Source organism: Oryctolagus cuniculus, chromosome 6 (genome assembly GCF_051225735.1).
Source record: "Oryctolagus cuniculus isolate XC-2025 breed Fujian yellow rabbit chromosome 6, ASM5122573v1, whole genome shotgun sequence".
Classification (NCBI taxonomy): domain Eukaryota; kingdom Metazoa; phylum Chordata; class Mammalia; order Lagomorpha; family Leporidae; genus Oryctolagus; species Oryctolagus cuniculus.
In genome coordinates this window covers 49559002-49581361 of record NC_142872.1, presented here as the reverse complement: position 1 = coordinate 49581361, position 22360 = coordinate 49559002, and the positions used below count along the sequence as shown (strand labels likewise).

The following is a 22360-nucleotide window of genomic DNA, read 5'->3' as shown; positions in this document are numbered from 1 at the left end:
TGATAACTTGTTCAATTACTGTGTGAATGGATTTAAAATGGCATAACTACTCCTTATATTTCATATACTACATGCTTTACCAATATTTAAAAGACTGTATCTATCATTCATATCTTATATAAATTTATAAATGTATATATTGGTCCTTGATGATCAGAGGCTTGTAACATTCCATATAGCATTCATTCTTCCAAGTGAATACCAATGATGTTGTATTTTTGTTTATTCATAGACCATCTGAATTTATTATGTAGGCTGATGATAACAATACAAAAGAATTTAATGGCTTGGTTTCTGGAATACCATGAATAAAATATAAAAGATGAGCTTAATTTGCAGTACATTTATGAAAAAGCTTCAGTACAGCTCCTTCTTCTGATATCTTTTGAAAGAAATCTAATTATTTTTCACTCATTATTATGAAGCTACAAAAGTCAGGTCATGCATATTTGCATATTTTATTATTTTTAATCACTGTGAGAGACTGCTAAATATTCCTCCATAGAAAAGAAGAAAACTAGGTCTGCATTAGGCTAATCCTACACAGTAGATGGAGCCAGCTTTTGAACTTGACCACCCTGGCTCTGACACGGTTTGTTGATCTTTCATCTTCAGAAACCTATGATGCAAGAGCATACATTTGCTTTCCATTTTCAGTATTCTCTACTTGGTTAACCCAAAGTGAAGTCAAGAAGTTTGGGATTTTAGGACTATCAGTAGTGAAGAAGTATATACAATATGCTTCAACATTGTGTCAGATTACCAAACCTTGGACAGCAAAATTACCTGCTAATGCTTTATTAGTCATTTCCAGACATTTAGGAGAGGTCTGTAAGTATCATTAAAGAGCTAAGTTTCTCATTATGCAATTGTGTGTATGTGTTCATGAGGTTGTAACAAAATGAAATGAAACTAGATGTGTCTTTCATATTTACTAATTTCTATTTTAAAATCTTTCAGTTCATTGTTTATCATTGTCAGGTATTGTCCTAAGTACCTTTTTTATATTTGTAAAATAGTTTATTTGATGGTTTCTTTTTCCCCCAGAAATCTTTTATTTAAGAAATAGAAACTTCATGCATTTCCTAAGTACAACTTTAGGAACATAGTGATTCTTCCCACCATACCAGTCCACCGTACTAGTATCTTACAATGATTTTTTTTTTCTGAATGACAATTCTTGGGAGTAGTTACTATTACCCCAATTTCAGATGAGACAAGAGAGGACAATGAGAGGTGAGATAACTCAAGAAGGATGAATACATAGGAGAAACATGAGTGCAATGTAGCACCTTTGGAGTATTCTCAGGGCTCTCTTACTGGGTGTTTCATCCATTCACTCAGAAAATGTTTATGTAGCGTCAATGATTGCCAAGCACCCTGCTCAGACCAAGAGACAGAGGCACAAACACAATGTAAGCCTTTGTAATGGATAAACGTCTGGGTAGCATATAAACAGCCACCAGCCCAAATCTGCCTATATATTAAATGATTATTAATTTAACAGTATTTGGTGAGTGACAGTTCCCTCCAAGGTATTGGCTCTCAAAAACTGTCAAATAGCTGGCATTTTGACAGAAGTCTGTAGTTCTTAGTAATGTTTATGCCTGTTAAACAACTAATAAGCAAAGCATCTCCTATACAACCTGTTGAAATGCCATAGGTGTTCCCATTCCTGTGCCTACAGATAACTCCTGTGGTAAGATTTGTAGACACAGACAAAAGACTACATACTGAGGAAGCTAAGGAGGAGAAGAAGTTAGAGAACCAAAAATACTTCTCAATAGTGAGACGTAGTCCTTTATGGAAATAGTGAGAGTTGACTTTTTTTCTTATCCTCTTCTGAAAATGGCTGCATTTTATTTGTACAAAAACACTTAGTTTTCGAAACACATGACAGATAATAAATGCCCTAGAGCCGGGAGCCGTGCTCTGGTAAAATGCTCTCTGTGGGGTCAGTCACAGTGGTATACCATTAATGCTTTACTCGGGCACTTCCCAAAGGGGTGATTCTTAGCAAGTTATTTAATGTCTCTGAATCTTAGTTTTCTCAGCCATGAAATGAAGATAATTAATTTGCAGTAGTGTGTTCAGTATTTAAAGCATTTAATATAAATGCTGCTCACCTATAAAATGGTTATTGTAGAGATTAAATGAGATAATAAAAGTGAAGTACTTAATAGAGAAGTAGTAAAGTGAATGGCAACACTCAATAAATAATGGTAGTTACTTTCATTCCAATCATCATCATCATCATCTGCTAGACAGAAGGTCCTCAGTGTTTCACGTGCCATTAACTAGAAGACCTGGGATGCTTATTTTAAACCAATCAGGCTTCCAATCCAGTCCCTGACCAGATGAATAAGAATCTCTAATGAATTTCAGAGTATATGACGTGATGAAGCACACCTGGTCCTGTTTGAGGCTTCACTTCTTTGTATAAAGGGATAGTATCTGCTTTAGAAACTGCCTAGCGCATGCTGTACACTGAATCAATCAACAGCAGTTGCTGTTTTGTAATACGCTACTTATTATTATCATGGAAGTCAAGGATCATCTTGGTTCAGAACTGCTTTCATGGGAAATGATTGTCGTCTTGTTTCATAAAGAACATTTTCCTGTTTATATACCACAAATTCAATTTAACCATACCTTTCTAATAACTTTCTTTGATTCTAGGAGCCACTGCTCCTTTTTTTCTTATTTTAAGCTGGTTTGTCAAAGGTGAGATTGTCATGAGCTTGCAACTTTTTGGTGTTTTTTTAAGATTTATTTATTTATTTGAGAGGCAGAGTTACAGATGAGAGATGGAGAGACAGAGAGAAAAGTCTTCACTCCCCAAATGGCCACAATGGCCAGAGCTGGGCTGATCTGAAGCCAGGACTTTCTTCCAGGTCTCCCATGCCAATTCAGGGGCCCAAGCACTTGGGCCATCTTCCGCTGCTTTCCCAGGCCATAGCAGACACCTGGATCAGAAGAGGAGCAGTCGGGAATTAAACCAGTGCCCATATGGGCTGCTGATGCCAAAGGCAGAAGCTTTACGTGCTACACCAGAGCGCCAGCCCCTCTCACCTATTTTATAACTGCCAGAACTGTATAAAGAGTCCAGGAGATATTGGATTACATTGAATACTGGCCTGGACTGAGGGTTTCTGTTGGGGTCTTAAGCCTGAGACTGGCCCCTGACCAGCAGGGAACAGTACAAGCACTCCCTGACAAGGCGAATGGGAGAGGTAAGGTCCACAGGTCAAGCACACCGCAGCAAGTACCCGTGAATTCTGTCGAAGCAGGAACTACTTTGTTGAGGAAGTGTACAGGCTTATAAAGCTTACGAAAGACATGCCCAGTAAGGGAGCCAATCAGCGAAAAGGTCATGCAGGCATGGGTGGACCACGCACAGGGGCATATAGGGATCAGGCACTGTCCACGTGTCAGGAACTAAAGCAGACCTATTGCTGCAGGTGGTCTGATCTCAGGTGACTTAACCACAGCAGCCGCAGACATGCCCTCCAAATATCCGCCCGGTGCCATGATGTTAGGGACTATTTTAGGCAATGCCCAATAGGTTTCTAGGGCCATATTAGGAAAGTTGAAAACATGGAAAAAGGGCATCTACCCTTCAGGACAGGCATTTTGCTTCTCAGGATTAGTTAGATAATATATACTTCTTAAAGATTTATTTATTTATTTGGAAATCAGGGTTGGGGGGGAGGGAGACATCCTATCTGTTGGTCTCCAAATGGCTGCAATGGCTGAGGCTGGGCCAGACTAAAGTCAGGAGCCTGCAACTCCATCCAGGTCTCCCATGTTGGTACAAGGACCCAAGAACTAGGGTCATCTTCTGCTTCTTTCCTGGGCACATTAACAGTGAGCTGGATTGGAAGCCAGGACTCTAACTGGCACCCCTATGGGTTGCCAGCAGTTCAGGTGGCAGCTTACAGCACTGAACTACAATGCCAGCTTCAAGGTAGAGAATATTAATGGAAAATGAGGAACTCAGAATTCTGAAAATTTGCTTGTTTAGTACATGAAATATACTTTAAAATCAGGAGGCTGAAATTTAAATTAAAATTTCACATGTGGGGCCGGCAATGTTGCTCACTTGGTTAATCCTCCACCTGTGGCGCCAGCATCCCATATGGGCACCGGGTTCTAGTCCCGGTTGCTCCTCTTCCAGTCCAGCTCTCTGCTGTGGCCCAGGAGGACAGTGGAGGGTGGTCCAAGTGCTTGGGCTCCTGCACCCACATGGGAGACCAGGAGGAAGCACCTGGCTCCTGGCTTCAGATCGGCACAGCGCTGGCCACAGCAGCCATTTGGGGGATGAACCAACAGAAGGAAGACCTTTCTCTCTCTCTCTCTCTCACTGTCTATAACTCTACCTGTCAAATAAAAAAAAAATCATGTGAAAAAGATACTCTTTAGCAAGACAAAGAGCTCTAGACTAATCATGCTAATAAAATGTTGGTGATATATAATCAGATAAAATTTTACAGTTTTGATTCCAGTATAGTTTATAATATTTGCAAGTAAACAAGCCTTTTAAAAACCATTGCTTATTAGCAAAAATCCCATGGTTGTACCAGAAATTCATTTTCTTAATTGAAAATAACTGTTTCTTCATCAGATGAAGATAGTTAAGCAAATGAATAAATAGAACTTCAGATTTCTAAAAAAGCTAAGGCGTCTTGAGTGGTGGTGTGCTTGATGTGGGTCGTCAAATTGAGGGTATAATTTGTTTCCACTTTGTTTTATAGATGTAGCTACCTCTCTGCAAGAGAGGCATTTATTGAAAATCACATGGACTAGGAGTCAAGTGAAAGGCATTCTAGTCATCTTTGTCACACTAACTAGTCACATGTCAAAAGGCAAGGAAATGAGGTCTTTTTTATTTGTCATATTGTTTCTGAAATTGTTGGATGTGAAGGTGACTGGGGAGTCAGCGTTCATCATGCCTACCTCCTGGACTTGTGAGAATATTGCCATCGAGATAAACTTCTTTGGAGAGACAAATGTGCTATCTCTTCACACCTCGTGTTGATGGATGTAACATATGCTTTTTGTTTAGTGGGTTTTCTTGGTGAGTGGGCAAATTTGTAAAATAGTACTATTCAATAACTTGTATTGAATGATTCCTTGTTTAGCACTGTTTACAGTTTTAAAAGTATTTATTCAATGTAGTTGTATGTTTACCTGTCAGGATAATATGTGTGTTTTGTATTAAAATTCAACATTGTCCTATGACTTGAAAGCATCATTATCATAGAGGACTTTTTTTTAAATACAAAGTCCTATCCCTGTCAACTATACAGTTATGAGCACTCAGTAATTATTGAATGAATGAAAGCATGCCTCTAAATGCATTGTACATGTAAAATACAATAGTTTACATTTATATCTACTCCTCAAAACTCCTGGAGTTAATGCTGTTTTGTGTTTTTGGTGTTTTTATTTTTAAAATTAGATATGTTATGAAATCAAATTTAGGCCCGCACCGCAGCTCACTAGGCTAATCCTCCATCTGCAGCATCAGCACCCCAGGTTCTAGTCCTGGTCGGGGTGCCTGATTCTGTCCCAGTTGCTCCTCTTCCAGTCCAGCTCTCTGCTGTGGCCCGGGAGGGCAGTGGAGGATGGCCCAAGTGCTTGGGCCCTGCACCCGCATGGGAGACCAGGAGGAAGCACCTGGCTCGGGGCTTCGGATCAGCACAGCACGCCAGCCTCAGCGGCCATTTGGGGGGTGAACCAACTGAAGGAAGACCTTTCTCTCTGTCTCTGTCTCTCTCACTGTCTAACTCTGCCTGTCAAAAAAAATAAAAAAATCAAATTTAGAGATGGTATATATGAATATTGAAAAAGTGATCACTCATTTCTTCATGACCCCTTGTCTTCTGATTTAAAACTCAAATATATTGTAATTCAAATTCAAATATCTTATACAGGAGAGGATTCTGAGAGCATTCAGCACTGAGCTGATCATTTAAGTGATCTCTTTATTTGTCAGTTAGATTACAATAGAGTTATGTGATGATGTGTCATAAAATGAGATTCATTAGCAGATAAACCTAGATTCAAGACCAAACTATACCACATCCTAGTTGCAAGAGAATGTATGCTATTCATTTTTTAAGAATCTGTTCTTGATGTGAGCCTAATTATATTCTTCCCTAGTAGGGAAGATATAGCATGGATTAAATGTGGTATTAGACTTCAAATGCTTATCATGCTGTTTAACACATAACAGCCTTGAGCAGTGCCTTACTGTGAGTAGAAGTTCTCTGCTAAACAGTTATTCTTTCTGTCTTATTTGTCATGTTTGTTTGTTTTGTGTGTCCCTGTGTGTATGTGTTTACTTTTTCAGATGGATACACAACTGACGACATTGAGTTTTACTGGCGTGGAGATGATAACGCAGTAACAGGCGTAACAAAGATTGAACTTCCACAGTTCTCTATCGTAGATTACAAACTTATCACCAAGAAAGTTGTTTTTTCCACAGGTTTGTATCAGGGGAAAGGGTTAAGACGGTGGAATCTGTATTCTGTTTTGTCATAAGGGTTCACTTAAATCAGCGTACGTCCCAGGAAGAAGAATGACTCTGGAAGACATAGATCAGCTAGAAACCTGCAGTTTCATTTGGAACCCGTACCATTGTTTCTCAGAAGACACCCCAAAGCTGAGAGAGTCTCCTGTATGTCTCTCATTTGCCAAAGAAGGGTATGATTTTTAGATACAGAATACAAAAAACAGAGAAAAAAAGAAACCCTGAGTCAGAGTTGTTCACAAACTTAAATCATCACACAGAATTGATCATAATTCTTTGAAAAATCCTGGATATAAACAAGGTGCATTTCCTCAAGTCAGACAACAGTGATATCTTCTATAAAGACAGTAGCATAGGAGGACTTTACATTTTTTTCTCAGAAGCCAATACTTTCTTCACACAGTTTCACTCCTTTTTGAGCTAAAAGCCCGCCTTGTAGAGATCATCCTGATACCTTCACCACTTAACCCTTCGAGCATGCAGATGAGACTTTATTTCAGCAGCACGTTTCTATTTTTATATTTTTTTATCTTTTTTAGAAGAGCCCAAGAGAGTAATCATTTTCTTTATACTTATTTAGGAGTAAAGGAAATAGCAAGCACAAACGAATATCCCTCTTTATGTTTTTCTTACTGGAGAGTATCACAGGCACAGAAATAGCTAATGTAAACCATCTTCAAAAGGTTCATGAAATGTATATTATGAAAGAACTATGCACCGTTTTCAAAAATATTCACTCCAGATTAAACTTCTCTTTTAATTTCATTGTCCAAAAACAACTTTTTGAAGTATCTTCATACTGTACCTGAAGATTCAGATTTATTTTCCAGTAAGGATTCAGATATCTCATGGGCCCACAAAGCATGTCAAACATGACTTCTCTGACTTGGTAAAAATACCAAGTTGCCTATAGATAAAAAGAGAAAGAACATCAGAAACTTTTCTAAATTTGGGGGCCTCTCAATTCCTAAAACTTTATGGAAATGAGTTTCTAAACCGTTCTTACTTTCATGTTGAGTCACTTGGCTTAGCCCAAGAGGACCAGACAAGGAATCTTTCTTAATGAGAAAGTCCTCACCCCGACTACGTATCAGTGCCAACTTCCTGTATTCCAAGAATGTCTGCTGTTATGTATCTTGTCTAAAGGACAGTTCCTCAGATCACCACAGTGAAGGGATCAAGACTTAGGAAACCAGTTTTTCAATTTTATCTCCCACAAATATCAGTCAAAAGCAGTGATTATTTTTCTTGGTAGATCAGAAATCCCATTAGAACTCTGATGACAACAATGAAATAATCAAGAAAAAGAACACCTGCATAGCATACATGGGAAAATCTACATAAACTTGTATTCTCTGAAGCCTCGTCATTGATCAGACTTCAGATGCACTTTGTGGCTAGTGAAGAGGTTTTGTTTTTTGTTTTTTGTTTTTTGTTTTTTGTTTTTTTTTAACTCCGGTTGCAATATGCAGTCTTATTCTTCTATAAGATAAACCTTAAAACTCAATGAGAAACCATTGAGAGAGTGAGTAAAGGGGTTGTCCCAAGTTGTCATGCCATCACAATTGCAGATAATCATTATTATCCAGTCTATGAGTCTGAGAGGCGAAGAGCTGGAATTAATCTAAATACTGGTGGGTACAGGATGAATTCTGCACTGCCTAACTTCTGCTAATTAGAAACCCAGTGCTTTAAATGGTTTTCTAGACGAAAGTGTCCGACACCAGCAGTTACAATTTAATTCAAGAAAGATTTACAAACTGCATTTGACACTTTAAAGGAAAGAATTGTATAAATATTCATTGGTAATAATGATGTTCTGAAATTGCCTTCCTAGGTTCCTATCCCAGACTTTCCCTCAGCTTTAAACTTAAGAGAAACATTGGCTATTTTATCCTGCAAACGTACATGCCTTCCATCCTGATTACTATCCTCTCCTGGGTCTCCTTCTGGATTAATTATGATGCTTCAGCTGCAAGAGTGGCACTAGGTAGGCATTTTCCAACTTCCTTTGGAGTGTGTGTGTGTGTCCCTACACATGTGTGCGCATGCTTTCCTTACCCTGGAATGTGTGACATATGACAAGAGTGGATCTCATCTATGACAAGAACTTAGCCATGAGGCTTTGGGTGATCTGATTCAGCAGTAAATCAATTAAACACAAATTAAAACTGTTCCATGTCAAAATTAGTTAACCATATAGCTGGCGGTAATGAAATTATTCCCATCAGTTTGATGTTTTTATTGAAACATATTTCATGTAATATTGCTTGCATAATTATTCAATTTGTATCTGTGCTTCTTTATCTGAGAGGAGCTCCCTTCCATTATTCTTCCTGAGCAAGAGACAAGGGCATGTGGTGTATAGGGAATAGATAATCACAAAGAATTGTAAAATCTTAATAGCATTTTCATGTAGTATAACAGAGAGCAAAAGGCAACATATTAAGAATGTTGGGAAATCACCCCGGGCTTTGCTCATCTTTTGCCTAATATTTTTTGACTTATAACTCCAGAAAAGGAGAATAAGTTGTATATCATGAAAATTTTTATTAGTTATAAATAAATAAATTTATAACCTTTTATACAATCTTTATAATTTTGAGTTCCTATTATTCCTTTTTAAATATTGAATTATTAATTAATTCACTGTGACGTTTCAACTCAATCAGCACTTTCTTAGAAAAGTAATTCATTTCTTCATTCAACAAAAATTTGTTCAACACCTACTATGTGTGCTGGGCACTGGAAGTATAGAAGTCCCCTCTGGAAATTATACTCTAGCAAAAGAAGATAGGGAATACACTTAATAACCATGCAAATTATATAACAGGGTAAAACTGTCAAAGTAAATAAAAAGGCAAGAGAGCTTGGATATACCAATGATTACAGTTTAGAATAATCAGGGTAGAACTCACTCAGAGGTTGTATTGGAACAAAATCTTAAAAAGCCGAAGAGCCATATAACCTGTCTGGGTGATGATGGGCCAGACTACTGCGAAATAGCTCCTGAAGTAGGAACAAGCCAGACACGATAGCAGAAGGCTAAGAAGGTCAGTGTAGAATGAATTCATCAGAGGAGTAAGATATTGTTGGGATAGGAAGTGAAATGAACACCAGTAAGAAGTTCTTAGGTCATGGTAAAGACTTTGCTTTCATTTTGAATGAGACAGAATATCGCTGAGGAGAGATTTCAGTGTTAAAGGGATCACTTAGACTGATGTGCTAAGATTAGCTTGTGGTGGCTCAAGGATGGAAGCTGGAGAGAAGGAATGACTCACCAGGCCAAGTCAAGTTCCTCGACATATATGTTTACAATACCCTAAAGGTCCCCTGTGTCAGTTAATGAGAGTTATATTTATTTAGTAATGTAGTGTCTTTTTCCCCACAGCACTGAAATATCTAATGGGAAAAAGTATTTATCTGTTTTTATATCTGTAATGTCTTTTACAGGAAGTTACTCAATAAATATTTGATGAATAGAGGAATTAATAAAATTTATGGTATCTGATTTTACCAAAGTTAAAAATCTATTGTCTGTTTTTATCTATTACAGTAGAAATAAGTAATCTATTGATTTTTTTAAAAAATTTAAACGTACTTTTAAGGTAATAAAATGTATTTTATGTGAGCAAAGGATTATGAGGTTCAGAAATACCTTAAAATACAACTTAGAAAAATAGTAAAATTAGCATTCCTAGTTTTATTACATACATATGGTACAGGATACTATGTAGTTAAAAAGATGAAGAGAAAAATTAAAATTGGAAAATGTGTCAAAATGCCCAATATGAAAGAGACAGGAGAACTCTAAGATACTTACCTGTGAAGTAAGAGCAAAGCTTTTCTGTTATGCTGAGACTCTAATTCCTTCTAAACCTCTTTCATTAGGATACATAAAAACAAAGTAAATATTATGGTATTCCAAAGACAAAATTAAACCAGAAAACAATGTTTCACAAAAGTCATGAAAATGAAATTTAGTTTCCAAGGTGTGTTATTTCATGGCATTTAAGCACACAGGTTTCTGAATCAAAAAGATCACCATTGACCAAGTAATTCTACAACTTCCCACCTATTTGGTCTTGACCTCTGAACTTTGCCAATTTTCACATCACTTTTTGCAGCAGAGTTGGACTTGATCGTTCTCAGGACTCTGAATTGATTCTCCATGCTTTTGCCTTCCAACAACAGCCGTCAGAGAACCCACTCCCCACTGACAGATACCCTCAACTGGACAAACGATTACAGCTTGACTCAGTGTGGAATTCTCTGTTAAGAGTTGTATAACGCTCTGTGTTATTTATCTGAGCATTAAATGTTGCCTAATTGGGCCAGCGCTGTGGCTCACTTGGCTAATCCTCTGCCTGCAGCGCCAGCACCCCAGGTTCTAGTCCCGGTCTGGGTGCCGGATTCTGTCCTGGTTGCTCCTCTTCCAGTCCAGCTCTCTGCTGTGGCCCGGGAGGGCAGTGGAGGATGGCCCAAGTGCTTGGGCCCTGCACCCGCATGGGAGACCAGGAGGAAGCACTTGGCTCCTGGCTTCGGATTGGCGTAGTGCGCTGGTCATAGCGGCCATGTTGGGGGTGAACCAACTGAAGGAAGACTTTTCTGTCTGTCTCTCTCTCTCTCACTGTCTAACTCTGCCTGTCAAAAAACAAACAAACAGACAAAAAAGGTTGTCTAATCGTCCAGTCTAGAAACATGAGAGCTATGACTCTGACTTCTCTATTACCCTCCACTTCTATTTTTCAGTTACAACTGTTTACCTGTGTCATCTGTAAAATAGATCCATTAATTTCAGTACTGCTGCTGTTATTTTAAGATCACTCACATGGTACTTTTTTATTCTAGTCTTGCATATTTCTCCTGCATCTTCCAAACTGCTTCCAGAATGACCATCCTAAGTGAAATGAGCCCATGTGCATTACTGCATGAAGCTGGCCTGAGAATATGGCTCCCTAGTACAAATGCCTTACTTGTCATTCTTTTCACAATTCTCCCTATTCTGTCCTATAATATACTTGGCAATGATTTTCTTGAACTCCTTTTAAAAAGGTTTTATCCTCTATCTCAAAGCCAACATTTATAGAAAAAGCTGTTCCCACCAGCATTGCCCTTTGGTCTACTGTAATTTTAACTTCAGTCCTTTGTTGCCTGAGTATCTGTAACTAATACTTCAGGAAGCAGCTCAAAAATCCCCCATTTCCTGCTCTCTTCCCTGCCACATCACAAAGCTGAGCTAGGGTCTTCTCGTATTCTCAACTCTCATCTCATGCACGTGTCCATCATTGTATTTAATTCAAATTTATAACCCCCACTAGATATATAACTATAAAAAATGAATAAAAATATTCTGTAATATTCACTGTAATTTATACATATATATGAGTCGTAGATCTGCAAATGAGAAGTCTTCAAAAGGTTCACAGAAAATATTATGAAAAAACTATACATAGTTTCTTTTTTGTACACATGGATTACAAAAACAAGTTTGTACCAAAAATAAATCGATCTTTTAATTATATTTTTCTAAGTCTTTGAAGTACTCATATACAGTAAATGACCAGATATACATCATGTCATATATGAGTGATTGAATGAGTTCAGTTACCCTTTCTAGCTATTATGAGAACACAAGGGAAAGGTGAACATTATTATTCTAACTCTCTCATTTTTTTTTTCAGGAATCACAACTGTACTTACAATGACCACAATCAACACCCATCTCCGGGAGACCCTCCCTAAAATCCCTTATGTGAAGGCCATTGACATGTACCTGATGGGATGCTTTGTCTTCGTTTTCATGGCCCTTCTGGAGTATGCTTTGGTCAACTACATCTTCTTTGGGAGGGGACCACAACGGCAAAAGAAAGCAGCTGAGAAGGCTGCTAGTGCCAACAATGAGAAGATGCGCCTGGATGTCAACAAGGTAAATTCTGAGGGCATGTCCCCCTTGCTTCTTAAACTTGTGGAAGAATGTTATGAGTTAATGACCTTGTTTGACAAATAAGGACAGGAAACCTCAGGAAAGAGAATGGGTAATTTTGTCCAATTCACACAGATTTTCTCCTGAAGCAGTTGAGACACAATTATGTTCTTTCCACTAACAGTAGAATTGCCCAGACCACAGTCACCTGAAGACTACCCTTGTGATGCATTTCCACATATTTGTATGATGCCTACTATAATTTAATATAAATTTCTTTAAATTTGCTTATTTTCTTTAAACTAATTGAAGAAAGGAAGCTTTATATCACTCTAATCAACATATTGTTTCCTGGAAGATAACCTTATATAAAGAAATAAAGATATAAAAACTATTTGGTTAAGTTCTAACTTACTAGATGAAAATTGTGGGCAGGATTTGCTTCTATTTAATGTAAAATGGCAATTAGCAATAAAAGAGATGTATTAGAGACCCACAAGCAAGAAAACTGAAATTTTCTCCTTCAGGTAATCAGAAGGATAGAGAAGTATACAAGGAGAATTCATTTTCTCCTTAAGTGACATGGAACTACTTAATGCTTTGCACATACACCACTTATCATTGAAGCATATGACTTTAGGAGGCTACCCTCTTACTTAAGTCAGGTTTAGTCAAAGACATTCCAGACAACAGTAAACCCTGCTTTTTTTCAGTCGGTAGTTTGCAGTGTTGGGTGTTCAGTCTAATGACCTAGAGAAAGCTAAAAGTTTGAGAGCCTGAGTCTCTTCCCCACAGGCTGATTTGATTGACATTGGCTATGCCTGAATGCCATCATTTTCAGATGTCCCCCACCCAGGTTTTCCCAATCTGCAACCAAGTTGAGGCTTTTGACAGATGTCCCAGTGGAGCCAGCTCTCTTTGCTTCCTACGTTTAATTTCAGCTGGCTTCCTCTTACAGAACTTTCTACCCAAAAGATAATATTTGTATATGCATTTTCCTATGTGTGCACATTTTGATCCTTTGAAATAGACAAAGTCTTGTTTTAATATCTGGCCTACGTAGTGTTTATGTAGTGTTCGATTAAATAAATAGTTCATGCTGATGGGTCTAGGAAAGCAGTGATACTTTTCAACCAACTGGAATTATTAACCATAACAACAATTGATTATTTTGTTGATGCTGTGATATTTACAATAGCACACATAAATAATCACCCCCATTAGGATTTAGTTACAGAAGCTTCTGACTCCAAATCTTTTCCACATGTTTTTTGGTCTGATGCTTGGTTTTGGACTATTCTGTAATCAAAGGCACTTATTTATCAAAATATATTTGTAATGATAGAAATTATAAGTAAGGCCTTGAAAGCCCAATAAACTATGATTTAGCAAATTCTCAATTTATTTATGCCCAAGGTTTCACTTACAGGAATATGTCAGTAGACTACAACCTATGAGTATGACATTCTCAACCTTTCAAATTGCAGACTGCTTTTGTAAACCTATTTTATGATTTTCCTAATATTGTAGCTTTAGTAAATAAAAGAGAATGAATAAATAAATAATTCTGTATCAAAGACTGCAGTTTAAAAATCAGTCTAACTCAGCCGGCTAATGCAAGGCTGACTTAATAACATCTGATCTCTTTTCACTTCCATCTACTTTTTTTTTTTTATGGCAATTTGCATTTAGATGATAAATTTGAGACCCAGATTATGGAGGTTTTACACAAACTGAAACTGGAGTATTTCAGATAGTTCTAAATTCAGCTATACTGAAAGGTAGAGGAAGTTTGACTGGGAAGGTACCCTACAGTGAAAACCTATTCTGGTGCTCCAAGTGGACCCACAATTCAGGTGATAGAAAATGAGAGACAGAAAAAATAACAAGAGGTGTTCCAGTGAAGCTATTTTTAAAATAAAGGCAGATTTGTCCCCCCAGAGGATTTTGGCAATGCCTAGAAACATTTTTGGTTGTCAGAACTGGACACAAGGGGCTGTTATTGGTGTCCAGTGTGTCAAGGCCAAGAATGTTGCTAGGAGTCCTGCAGTGCACAGAAAAGCAAAGAATTCTCCATCCTGTAGAGTCCAGTTCCCTGGCTCCAAACATGAGAAACCAAGGCCCAGAGAAATAAGTGTGTGCTATTTGCTATTTTTAATACTCTTTGACAGAATTCTTTTCTTTTTTTAAATTTTTTTATTTATTTGACAGAGTTAGACAGTGAGAGAGAGAGACAGAGAGAAAGGTCTTCCTTTCACCCCCTCAAATGGCTGCCATGGCCGGCGCTGCGCTGATCTGAAGCCAGGAGCCAGGTGCTTCCTCCTGGTCTCCCATGGGGTGCAGGGCCCAAGGACTTGGGCCATCCTCCACTACACTCCCGGGCCATAGCAGAGAGCTGGACTGGAAGAGGAGCAACCGGGACTAGAACCCGGCACCCATATGGGATGCCGGCACCGCAGGTGGAGGATTAATCAAGTGAGCCACAGTGCCAGCCCCTTTATTTTCTTTGATTAGTACATATAACAATCAAGATATTAGGAGTTATGATGTAGCATAGTGATTCTGAACAAATATTTTGGAATCAGGCTCAGTATTTCCCCTACCATTTATGAAACATCTATGTGAAAATAGTCTAAATCAGGGCCAGCTCCGTGGCTTACTTGGTTAATCCTCTGCCTGCAACGCTGGCATCCCATATGGATGCCGGTTCTAGTCCTGGTTGCTCCTCTTCCAGTCCAGCTCTCTGCTGTGGCCCAGGAGGGCAGAGGAGGATGGTCCAAGTGCTTGGCCCCTGCACCGGCATGGGAGACCAGGAGGAGGCACCTGGCTCCTGGCTCCCGATCAGCGCAGTACCAGCCACGGCGGCCATTTGGGGAGTGAACCAACGGAAAAGGAATACCTTTCTCTCTCTCTCTCTCTCTTTCTCTCTGTCTATAACTCTACCTGTCAAATAAAAAAAAAAAAGAAAAATAATAGGCTAAATCAGCCTTGGTAGTCCTTCAGTCTCCACCTCTGTAAAATGGGGCTAAAATCTCACATAAAGTCCCATGAAAATTATTGTAATAATATATGAAGAGGATAACATAGTTCTTAGAAAATGGTAAAAAGGAAATGGTAGCTATGAATAAAATATGAAGATACTCTCAATGGTAGATATTATTACCTTTTAAATAAAATTTGTTGTCTCCAGCCCAAATAGCAGTGCTTGCTTATGTGTTTTACATAGTCTAGCCTGTAGGATGGATTGCGTCCCTAAGAGAGAAAATGTTTTTGTGTCAGAAGTTTTAACAACAAAGCAAGGAAATAATTTTTCAGTGGATATTAGTTTGAAATCTAGAGCAAACCAATTACTTCACACTTTATCAGTCCTTTCTCAGGATAGAAAACCTACAACCATCCTGATTAGATTGAAACAATAAGGTGCTCATCTAACATGGCAAACCCCCATGGCTCCCTTTTTCACCCAGCTTTTAATCCTCAGTGGGTTTCGATTGAGCAGTGCTGTCCTATGTGGCAGCATCATGAATAATGCCACTCTTTCCTATGAAGAATGTTCCCCTTTCCAGCTGTAATTGTAAAGCTATTTTTCAAAGATGGAGCACATATAATCAGCTAAGTATTGTTGGCTGCTCTGGAGAAATCAGTTGCTAGGAGAGGAATAGGATTTTTCACCTCCCTTTGATTGTTTCCTAGAGATGGAAGCATTGTGTCAGATTATCTAACATGATTTTTAAGTTTGTTCTGAGTTCAGGGAGAGAGGAAATGAGAAGCTGCAAAGGTGGGAGCCTATTGTTGCTTCAACAATTTCTTCCACGTTTCCCAGTCTCTCATATGCATTCATTCTTACATTTTTGTTTGAAGAAGAGAATTTGCAGCTCTTTATTAAAGCAATTCCTGTCCTGTTATTAAATTGCATTAGTTAAGGTTATGTGCAAAGGCAACAAACGTTCTGAGATGTGCTCTGAATTTTCCTGTCCTTATCCAGTGACTATCCCACTGTGTTAGCAGATGAAAAAAAAATATAAAATGAAAGAGTAAAGCTTATTCCATACTAGTCCATATGTGGTGTTCAGCTCAGTTGATTTCATTTGAAAGATATCCCACCTTTATGCCTATGAAAGACCATAAACAAGTGTCATTTTCACAGTTGTCTTCATGTGACAAATAAAGTTGTAAAATACTAAGATTTCTTTGTATTTATTTTGAAGGTCAGAGTTGCAGAGTGAGAGAGGGAGACACACACATACACACACACACACACACACACAGAGAGAGAGAGAGAGAGAGAGAGATTCCTTCAGCTAGTTCACTTCCCAAACAGCCACAACAACCAGGGTTGAGCCAGGCCAAAGCCAGGAGACAGTAGCTTTATCTGAGTCTCCCACATGGGTGGGCACATGGTCTCCTACATGGTCCAAACATTTGGGCCATCCTCTGCTGCTTTTCCCATGCCATTAGCGGGCAGCTGGATTGGAAGTGGAGTAGCTGGGATTCCAACCAACGCCCATATGGGATTCTGGTATCTCTCCAGTGGCTTTCGCACTATGTCACAATGGTGGCCCCAATTCTAACCTGAGATGTACTAAATATTTCTCCCCGTGTCCTTTAGAATAGTTAAAAAATGTAATCTCTCTTCTAGTAGAAGGAAAGCTCTTCCTGTTAGCCATTGTATTCTTTGGTTTGTGTATGTGTATGTGTTTCCTAGTGGAATTGCTTTTGATTGATTACATCCATTGTTTTTGCTCATGCCTTCAAGTTTTCAACTCTCATTTCCTTTCAACTTGATGTGGTTTCCTTGTTTATTTTTCTGCCAAGTACTAAATACATGCATATTTGAAAATCTAGTTATTCCTGACTTTTCATCACTTTGGTTATTGCAAATTTGAAATACCTCCAATATCCTTATTGTGTTGAGAAGCCAATAACTACCAGTTTCCCAAATAAAGCTTCACCAGAAATCTCCATTTGAAGGTGCTCTGTATTCTAGCTTGATGGTTGTTGTAACACTCTGTGCTATCTCTACTCAGGATGCCTAATTTCTGTCATGCAAAGCCACTAAGATCTTTTAAATCTATTTCTGCTACTAGAATTAGTTTTTTTTATAAAGAATAGATTTTAAAATAACAATTAATTAGCAGTCCCATTCTGATGCTAAAGACCAGTAGCATTTATCTATGTCCAATTTACTTTAACTACCACTCCTAATACAGTGGCATCAGTCAACTTATTAGCACATTCTCTACTTTGTCTTCCAGATTTTTTATAAAGATATTAAACAAAATGGGACCCAATCTCGATCCTTGTGGTACCCTACTGGAAACCTCTCCCCAACTAGACGGACTACCAATTACGATTTCTCTCTATATACGGTTAGATAGCCAGTTTTTAATCCATTTATTTGTATTTCTGTTGGAGCCAATTTGTTTAGCTGTTCTCTTTGAAATAACGTATGGAGTCTTTGCACATAAACTCTGGAAATTGTATTCTCAGAGATGTCAGAATAAGTTAAATGTTTTCATGAAACCCTAGTGGTGTTTTCTGGTTTTTTTTTTCTTTTTTAATATAAATATGGAGAACCTATGCCTCAGTATTCCATTGAGAAATTATTGTTGTGCTAGAGAAAGAAATCAGATGGATTGTACTGCAAGGATTGTATGTCATTATGTACTCTGGCATTTTTGAGTTTTGTTGTGGTGGTAGCTTTTTGTTTTGTTTTCAGTTTGGTTAGTTAAGTACATAAGAAAGAAAACATTTATTCTATTGGTTGGTTCAGAATTCAGGAGCCTCTGTTTTCCGTCCTAACTGTTAATTGTGTCTGTCTATGTTATACTTGCATCAAGTCCTTGTTTCCTTATTATTATTTACTTTATAAATAAGTATTCTCTTGGCACCCAACACTGTTATATTGATAGATAAGAGATAATAATTGAAATTGTTCCTTGTCAAACTCTTGACTGGAATGAATTCCGAAGAATAGCTCTTTTTGGCTACTTCTTTGTTTCTGAATCTTCATGTGTTTGCAATCTTAGTTGGCAAATTATCATTCATATTCACTCTCCAAATTGGAGCAGGAGGATAATAATTGTAACCATTCTACTTTATATGCTACTTGTCCAACTCAGTTTCTTTTTATTTCTTGATGATGCAGTGAATGGTATAGAATGTTTGTGAATCTTTCCTATGAGGACTTGATGCCAGATTAGTTTCCATTATTATATCTTCAAAGTGTTATGCTCTTCCTGAATTTATTTTTCTGACTTCAAATTCCTTGATGTTCATTGTTAAGGTGTTTAGAATGGGGGACAGGTATGGATAATCTATTAAACTTTACTTTATCTTTTTATTTTTTTTTTTTACTTCATAGCTTCTTATTTTATATGGTAAGAGTTTGATAAATGGCAACGGTTAGATTTTAGTAGATGAGATGTTTGAATCACCCTTTTAGTCAGCACTTACTGTTGTCTGTGCTCTTAGACTATCTCAGGCTATGTCATTTCTGCTGGTTTTTTCTAATTTCACTATTTTTGTTGACATTAAAGTAGATTGATTTGATTGGACAGTATTCTGGGTAGAATGTTAATCATGTAGAAGAAAATGTGAATGAATTGGGAATTTGGATTTATGGTGAAAGTTGCTGCAGATTGCTGCATGTGTCAAACCAAAATGAAAGCTGACTGTAGATTAGTCTAACGCCTGGTGACAGTCATAGGAAGTCAAAATATCCTCAGAAAGGGAGCAAATGAAGAAAATGTGCCTCTTGGGTGCATTAAACTCTTTAGTTGATGGCTTCAAAGAGTTAATGCTGTCTGATTCCATGATTTGGACCCTGATTTGTCAAGATTTCTTCCTGTTTCATGAAATATTACATTAATGAAACTGTTCAGTGATTTACATTGAAATATTAATTTTAACATCTTCTGTTCTTATATTTTCTATTGGGTGTGTTTTTTGAATATGATTTTATTCTGTCCTTTGAGTCCTCTTTAAGTTTCTATTTATAGTATAAAATAGGGATTAGTATTCACAAGTTCAAATAATAGGCTTTTTATTAAACTGGAAACCTATGAAAATGTCAAAATTCCAGAGTATGTGACAATAAGAGACAGTAGGAAGGTGGGTGTATTTTGGAGTGAGAATATCCTAGGTTTATATTCAGGCATTGTCTTTATAAGGTGTGTGACACTGGATATAGTTAACCTTTAACCCTTTTAGTTCCTCAACTGAAAGTACTACTTTCTGCCTTATGGAGCTGCTGAGAGAATTTAGTGCAACAATTATGTTAAGAGCCTTAAAGAGTAGCAGAAAAAGAGCACTCAATAGTTGCTATTATTATAGGGATCCATGCAAGGAGAGTGTATTTTTCTGTTTTTTTTCTCTCCTGTTTAGCTCTATTACTGTTATTGCAATTATAAAACTAATCCATGATCATTCTTAAAAATACAAACAAGAAGCCAAGAACACCACCTGTACTCCCTGCAGAAAAATATAATTATTGTTAACCTTCACATACTTAGAGACATACTTTTACATTAACAACTATATGCTACTATTTTGTAACTTTTTTTCTACTTACTTTTTCATTCTTTAAGTCCAAGTATACATCATCTCTAGTAGCTGTAAGATATTCTGTTGACTCATGCACCATCATTTCTTTGGCATTTTTTCCTTGGACATTTATTTAGATGATTACATTGTTTCATAGTGGTTTTCTACTATTATCAGCTCTAAAGTAAGCATCACGTCACTGACTTGTTTGCACAGCACTGATTCCTAATACATTTCTTAGGATAGATTTGCTGAATCCCAAGTTATGTGCCTTAAAATTGGTGATATATATTACCAGGTGGTTCTGCAGAAGTCCTACTGTACTTTGCATACCTACTATCATCATGTGAGAGGGTGGCAGTACATTCATATACACAGATCATTCACACGTGTGTACACACACAACCACTGTGCCTCTAAAATAAGGGAGACACACAGACACACACACACAACGAACATTAAACTGTATTCTCTTACCAACAGTATTGGAGAAGTGGAGAGACAAAAGGGTCCCCAAATCCATGTACAGTTTCTCTCCTCATTTTCTGAAAGCCATAGGGAGTAAAAGAGCAACAGAAAAAATGAAACCAAAGGAGTCAAGACCCATCTCTACAAGAAGCAGTGCTGCATGCGCATGGCCTGTATTATTGCAAGCAGAATGAAGGGCCTGGCAGCTGTTCAAGAAACTGACCAAATTGCCAGGGCAGGATGGCAAACTGCAAGGCAAGAATTCAGTGTGCAGGCAGCAGGGAATGATTCTTCCATTGAAAGGAGAAAAGGAACGTTTCAGGACAAGTCAGAATTTTCTATAACAGCTTTATTTTTCTCACCAAAAATTGAAAGAAAATGTGAAAAAAAAATCCAGAACATCAACAACAAATAATAAGGAAGAGGAGATTAAAAGGGAGAAAATGTAGGCTTGCAGTTGACTGGTTCTGGCAGTGCTTTGCAGGGCAGAAGGCATCTGCCAGTAACATATTCTTATAGTAATAGGCCTGTTAGGAGACAGAGGGTGTGGGCAGAGGAGTCTTTGGTTTAAGACTGCTGGCTGGCAGAAGGGACTCCGTTTCATTAAGTATGTAAATATTGACAGATGAGAGAAGTTAAAACCAAGAGATTGTCTTCAAACAGTGTTTGCAGTGAGTTGTCAACGCAGAGCTGTGCAAGACAGGAAGACCTGGGAATGAGCAGATATCTTGTTGGCATAGATGTCATGAAAAGGCAGAACACAAAGAATGATAAAAAAGAGAAAAAAAATAATAACATTCTTGAGTACAAGGGTGTTAGACAGTAGGAGATCCAGCAGGGATTGTGACAAAGAGGACTTCACTTGGGAGACCAGTGTGGCCTCACTGACTCCCCCCAGAGGAGGGTCTGTCCTGCTGGAAGAGTTCCAGAGGAGATTGATGACTTGGCTGAGTTGAGAGAGGAAGGTGGCTGATATAAACCAAAAGGAGGTATCATCTCGCTAAGCTTTGTGGAAGGGAAGGTGTACCTTTGTGAGGGTGTGAAAACAGTTTAGGAGATGAGAAGTGTGAGTAGCAGTAGCTATGTGTACCGTTTAACAACTCGACTCATTAGGGGAGTGGGAATGTGATCCTGTAACCAACATGGGAATTACTTTGGATTTGTAATCTGGATGGTTCTAAAATTTGTCTTTGATTATTCACAGATAATATAGATTCTAGTTTATAAGCCTGAGTTACTTTATATTTGCTTTTCAAAAGGCATTAAATAGGATTTTTTTGTTCCTCTGTCTATAGAGATGAGAGAGAAAGAGAAAGTGCAAAACAATCTATAGAAACTAAGAAATTAATCTAAACCACTAATGTTTTGCAGCAAATAATCAAGGCAGTTATACCAAGTTCAAGCTATTAGAAACCCAGGTCAAATGCAGAGCAAAAAAAGTTATAGACACTCACTTAGAGGATTAGAGGTAACATTATAAATACAAAGGATGATCCTGTGAATTAAACATGTGGAACCTTCAGGTTAATGAAGTATAGAATGGGATATAGGGCATAGAAAATGTGAATCTAATCTTAGTAACTAATTATAACAATGTTGACAATAACATACACTTCTTAAATACCTACTATGTGCTTAAAGACTTCACAAATTATGTGTTGACATAGTTCTTATTTTTATCCTACGTTGTTGTCATAATAATAATTTTCCAGATGATGAACCAAGACCTAAGCAGCATAATTTATTTGCTTAAGTTTAGACAACTTAAAAATTATTGAGAAAAGGTATGACTATAGAGACTGAGCTCTTAACTGTTGTGCTATACAGTATATATTTGTAATATATACTATACAGTATATATATATCCAGTATATATATTTGTA

General features: G+C 37.7%; 1 protein-coding gene and 1 long non-coding RNA gene across 5 annotated transcripts in view; one reads left to right on the top strand and one right to left on the bottom strand.

The window, feature by feature from the left end:
• LOC138850208 (uncharacterized) overlaps positions 1-20753 on the bottom strand; it is a 40690-nt gene extending 19937 nt beyond the window's left edge. The window contains exon 1 of the long non-coding RNA XR_011389886.2: positions 20487-20753. This is a non-coding gene — a long non-coding RNA (uncharacterized LOC138850208). The remainder of the gene's footprint in view (positions 1-20486) is intronic.
• GABRB2 (gamma-aminobutyric acid type A receptor subunit beta2) overlaps positions 1-22360 on the top strand; it is a 304599-nt gene that overhangs the window by 248166 nt on the left and 34073 nt on the right. For 3 of the 4 annotated variants that reach the window (XM_089335044.1, XM_051843578.3, XM_051843577.3), the window contains exons 7-10: positions 6356-6493; positions 8376-8528; positions 12223-12467; positions 17720-17833. In XM_089335044.1, the coding sequence (XP_089191170.1) occupies positions 6356-6493; positions 8376-8528; positions 12223-12467; positions 17720-17833 (650 nt within the window). The remainder of the gene's footprint in view (positions 1-6355; positions 6494-8375; positions 8529-12222; positions 12468-17719; positions 17834-22360) is intronic. The other variant, XM_070076397.2, reaches the window with a different exon arrangement.